Here is a 5552-nt window from a genome sequence, read left to right as displayed (position 1 = left end):
GTGCCCTTGCCCCCCTCCTGCCCCAGCTCTGGCAGGTTGTGTATTTCTGCCCCAGGAGAAGCGCCCGTGAGATCCGGTGCAGGACCCCCCCTGGACACACCCCTGGCGGCTCCCCCATCCTCATCAACATCAACCGGGCAGAGCTGAGCAACCCGGAGGTGAAGTACAACTACACGGAGGACCCCACTATCCAGAAAATCGATCCCGAGTGGAGCATCAACAGGTGAATCAAGGGGTACCTGCAGGGAACTTGTGGGATGCAGGGGGGGCTGTTTTCCACACGGATCCCCCCTCCTGATGGGTACATCCCAGTGCTGCTGCGATAGCTGCTGGGCCATGCTCCAGAGATGCAGCGAGAGGAGCGTGAGCTATCTTGGCACTGGGGTCTTTCTAACTCCTGGCCTGCAGTGCTCAGCCTGGCAGGGGGCAAGAACAGAGAGCGCTTTGGATCGGCTTAATTTCAGCTTGACATTTGGCGGCGGCGAATAAAATTAAAATATTTCCCATCGGGGGATTTTTTGAAATGTTTACATATTTTTCTAAAAGGTTTGAATTGGCTGGAGAGGAGGCGAAGGAATCCATTAAGCACTAGCGCCAAGGGAAACCTTCCCCAGGGTGTTGATGAGGAGCGAGCTCTCCAGGGCATGGCCGAGCTGTCTGGGACCATGGGGCTTTTAACGCCAAACTGTGGAGAAAACCTGGCAGGGCTCAGCCTGCTCTGCCACCCGCTGCCTTGCATGGTGGAGAAGGGGGTGGCAGAGAGGACCTCCTCCTCCACAAAATGCTTTTGCATTGTGGACACTTGGTGGTCTTTAGCTTGCAAGCTGCCTTCAGACCCCAAACATGGACACAGGGTGGGATGTTACTGTTAGTTAGTAGGTTTTCTGTCTCTAGTTAGCCCTTGGGTCAGCTGAAATTATTTGTTGTTGGTGAATGTCAGATTCTGCTGGCTGTGGTGACATCTGGGTGGGATGAAAAGTCCCTGGGGCATTGTGGTGGAACCAGACTGGGGCAGACGGGTGTCTGGCTGGTGAGGATGGACGCTTGCCTCCCAGGAGTGGGGACCCAGTGCCAGGCTGCCTCTCCTAACTCATTGTTTCCATATCTCTAGTGGTGGGACGCTGCTGACCGTGACTGGCACCAACCTGGCCACCATCAAAGAGCCCAGGATCCGGGCCAAGTACTGCAGCTCTGAAAGGGAGAATGTAAGTGGTGCTGGCTGGGGCTGGGGGCAGAGCACAAGGAGGAGGGATGCCGTCCCTCTGCAACACAGGGCGGAACATGCCCATCGGGTGCAATGGTGTGGAAGGGCTGAGGTCTGGGGGCTGCCTCCCAAAGAGGGGCACTGATCTCCCTGCAGGGCCTCCACCTAGGTGCTGCCAAGAGAGGGTTGAGACCTGAGTGTGCAGAACTGATGGGAGGTTTGTGGGATGTCTGCAGGATAGTGACAGAAAGAGCTGGTCCCCAGCGAGCTCCCACCTGCCTCCCCTCACACATCCATTGCAGACCGGAGTCTCTCTCTGCCTCGGGGTGGAATGTGGTGCGTGTTGATCTAACAGCACAGGACAGGAGATCCCAAGTCTAAACCCTGCGTCCAGAGCTGCTGCTTGCAGGAGATTTGTGTGGGGTCTGATCCTGACCTCCCTGTCGGGAGCCGGGTCTGACCTTGGTCCATGCCTTCTGCAGAACTGCACTGTCTACAACGACACCACCATGGTGTGCTACGCACCCTCCATCGACAACCCTGTGCGGAGCCCTCCGGAGCTCGGTGACCGCCCTGATGAGATTGGCTTCATCATGGATAACGTCCAGGCCCTGCTGATCATCAACACCACCAACTTCGTCTACTACCCGGACCCTGTCTTCGAGCCGCTCAGCCCCACGGGAATGCTGGAGCTGAAGCCCAGCTCTCCCCTCATCCTCAAGGTAAGGCAGTGTGCACCTAAGGGCAGAGGGCTAGGGACATGTCCCTCTGTGGAGGTGGCTTTTTTTTTCTCTCCTGGGGCAAAGTCCTGCACTGTGAGAGTACAAATTTTCTATGCTTTTTTTTTAAGCATTCCCCATTGCATGAGAACTGACAATCTCCTTCCTTGTTCCCTCAAAGGGCAGGAACCTGCTCCCGCCAGCTGCTGGTAACTCCCGCCTGAACTACACGGTGCTGATCGGAGACACTCCCTGCACCCTGACCATCTCTGAGACCCAGCTCCTCTGCGAGTCCCCCAACCTCACCGGCCAGCACAAAGTCACGGTAAGTGCTGACACCAGTGCCTTTGCTTCTCCTGTCCCGTGTGTCACAGGGGTTCAGCCTTTATCCTGGCACCAGCCCTGCTGCTCGTCCTCGGATGAGGACCGGGTGGTCAGTGCGCATGCAGGAGCACCCTCAGGAGCCATCTTCCTGCTCTCTGGGCATTGCTCTCCCTATTTACATGTTGGGTAGGACCAAATACTTTGTCCCCTCCCCAGCAGGCTCAGCCAGGTGTTGCTGCACCCTGGCTGTCCCTGCCAACAACCTCCCTTTCCCACTGGGTGCCAAGGCACAGCCTTGGTGCCAAGGCAGGGAGGGGGGTTCCCACCACTTACCCCCGGTGCCATCTCACACCGTAAGGAAGGCTCCTTTGTTTGTGGGGTTGTAATGCAGCGGTGCTTACACTCCAGGACCCCACCAGGTTGAAAGGGACCTAGTGTGGTCCCCTCCAGGCTCCCCACGTGTGGGAAAACTCTCTTCACATCCCATCTGTTACTGTAATGTCTGAATGAGACATCAAACCCTCTGCCTGCTCCGCGCACGCTGGCAGCATGCGTCCCGCATCCTGTTAAAGCGTGCCATGCTGCTCCAGACCAGCTCCTACCATCCTTACGTTTTTCCACATCCTTCCTTCCCTGGCTTGGGAGTCATCCCCCAGTTCCCAGCACAGCAGGCACGCTGGCGAGGGCTGCCCTGGGCACGTGTTCCCTGATGCCAGGTCCTTTTTTTCCCCACTGTGGCACAGATTAAGGCTGGAGGGTTCGAGTTCTCCCCGGGGACGCTGCAGATCTACTCGGACAGCCTGCTTACCCTGCCTGCCATCATCGGGATCGGCGGCGGGGGTGGTCTGCTTCTCCTCATCATCATCATCGTCCTCATCGCCTACAAGCGCAAGTCCCGGGATGCTGACCGGACCCTGAAACGCCTCCAGCTGCAGATGGACAACCTGGAGTCCCGGGTGGCCTTGGAGTGCAAAGAGGGTGAGAGACCCTTGTGCCACTGATGTGGGGGTCTTGGAGCGTCTAGCATTGTCCTGAGGCTTGGTGTGCTCCCACCCTTTCCCTGCTGCCTTCTGGAGTGGGAACGGGAACAGGCAAAGCTGCTTTTTCAGAGGAAGCAAACTCATTTTGGGTGGGATTTGGGGATTTTTCTGGTTAAGGAATTCCCCTCCATTTCTCCAAACGGGAGAAAAGAGAACGAGGAGGGGAGTAAGGGCTGGCTGTGAGCGGGCAGTCGGTCTCTAGTTATGTGACAGACGGATGCTGTGAAATTGGACAGAATTCCTTGTATGATCCTGCTGATAAAACCTAATTGCCCATTAAAACGGGAGAAAAGAGAACGAGGAGGGGAGTAAGGGCTGGCTGTGAGCGGGCAGTCGGTCTCTAGTTATGTGACAGACGGATGCTGTGAAATTGGACAGAATTCCTTGTATGATCCTGCTGATAAAACCTAATTGCCCATTATCCCCCTGAGCTGGCTCCTTTTTTTAAGCATTCCCCATTGCATGAGAACTGACAATCTCCTTCCTTGTTCCCTCAAAGGGCAGGAACCTGCTCCCGCCAGCTGCTGGTAACTCCCGCCTGAACTACACGGTGCTGATCGGAGACACTCCCTGCACCCTGACCATCTCTGAGACCCAGCTCCTCTGCGAGTCCCCCAACCTCACCGGCCAGCACAAAGTCACGGTAAGTGCTGACACCAGTGCCTTTGCTTCTCCTGTCCCGTGTGTCACAGGGGTTCAGCCTTTATCCTGGCACCAGCCCTGCTGCTCGTCCTCGGATGAGGACCGGGTGGTCAGTGCGCATGCAGGAGCACCCTCAGGAGCCATCTTCCTGCTCTCTGGGCATTGCTCTCCCTATTTACATGTTGGGTAGGACCAAATACTTTGTCCCCTCCCCAGCAGGCTCAGCCAGGTGTTGCTGCACCCTGGCTGTCCCTGCCAACAACCTCCCTTTCCCACTGGGTGCCAAGGCACAGCCTTGGTGCCAAGGCAGGGAGGGGGGTTCCCACCACTTACCCCCGGTGCCATCTCACACCGTAAGGAAGGCTCCTTTGTTTGTGGGGTTGTAATGCAGCGGTGCTTACACTCCAGGACCCCACCAGGTTGAAAGGGACCTAGTGTGGTCCCCTCCAGGCTCCCCACGTGTGGGAAAACTCTCTTCACATCCCATCTGTTACTGTAATGTCTGAATGAGACATCAAACCCTCTGCCTGCTCCGCGCACGCTGGCAGCATGCGTCCCGCATCCTGTTAAAGCGTGCCATGCTGCTCCAGACCAGCTCCTACCATCCTTGCGTTTTTCCACATCCTTCCTTCCCTGGCTTGGGAGTCATCCCCCAGTTCCCAGCACAGCAGGCACGCTGGCGAGGGCTGCCCTGGGCACGTGTTCCCTGATGCCAGGTCCTTTTTTTCCCCACTGTGGCACAGATTAAGGCTGGAGGGTTCGAGTTCTCCCCGGGGACGCTGCAGATCTACTCGGACAGCCTGCTTACCCTGCCTGCCATCATCGGGATCGGCGGCGGGGGGGGGCTTCTTTCTCCTCTTCCCGGGTGGCCTTGGAGTGCAAAGAGGGTGAGAGACCCTTGTGCCACTGATGTGGGGGTCTTGGAGCGTCTAGCATTGTCCTGAGGCTTGGTGTGCTCCCACCCTTTCCCTGCTGCCTTCTGGAGTGGGAACGGGAACAGGCAAAGCTGCTTTTTCAGAGGAAGCAAACTCATTTTGGGTGGGATTTGGGGATTTTTCTGGTTAAGGAATTCCCCTCCATTTCTCCAAACGGGAGAAAAGAGAACGAGGAGGGGAGTAAGGGCTGGCTGTGAGCGGGCAGTCGGTCTCTAGTTATGTGACAGACGGATGCTGTGAAATTGGACAGAATTCCTTGTATGATCCTGCTGATAAAACCTAATTGCCCATTATCCCCCTGAGCTGGCTCCTGCCCCCCCCCCCCCCCCCCCCCCAGCCACAACCAGCCCGGGCACCGCGGATGGAGCAGGCACTGAAAACAAGATAATAAAAAGGGGAAAGAAAAACCCTTTGCTCCCCCAAATCCCCATCCCTACACACGCCTGCGGATGGCACTGGTGATGGGGAGAGGGGAGGGAGCTGGTGGAGGGGATGGTGTCTTGTCTTCCACAGCTGGCAGATAAAAGGATCTGCTTTTAATTAAAAGGCACAATCTCTTCCCTGCCTTTTCTCTTTTCTAGTCCCACTAGTTACAGATAAGATAGCATGCCTTTCAAGCTGACGGTTTGTTTTTTCTCATCAGGCTGACGAGCCTGCAGTCCTCTGCCTGGTTTTCAGCTCCCTTTAA

At 56.6% G+C, this 5552-nt stretch overlaps 1 protein-coding gene across 1 annotated transcript in view; it reads left to right on the top strand.

Moving 5' to 3' along the window:
* Positions 1-5552, top strand: part of PLXNA1 (plexin A1) — a 109596-nt gene that overhangs the window by 75231 nt on the left and 28813 nt on the right. Inside the window, exons 15-19 of the mRNA XM_009639304.1 lie at positions 56-223; positions 1112-1205; positions 1687-1926; positions 2105-2248; positions 2991-3225. Of these exons, the coding sequence (XP_009637599.1) occupies positions 56-223; positions 1112-1205; positions 1687-1926; positions 2105-2248; positions 2991-3225 (881 nt within the window). The remainder of the gene's footprint in view (positions 1-55; positions 224-1111; positions 1206-1686; positions 1927-2104; positions 2249-2990; positions 3226-5552) is intronic.

This window comes from Egretta garzetta, unplaced genomic scaffold (genome assembly GCF_000687185.1).
Source record: "Egretta garzetta isolate BGI_Z169 unplaced genomic scaffold, ASM68718v1 scaffold215, whole genome shotgun sequence".
In the NCBI taxonomy this organism is placed as follows: domain Eukaryota; kingdom Metazoa; phylum Chordata; class Aves; order Pelecaniformes; family Ardeidae; genus Egretta; species Egretta garzetta.
The sequence above is the reverse complement of the archived record's forward strand: the minus strand, read 5'-3'. Positions and strand labels throughout refer to the sequence as shown.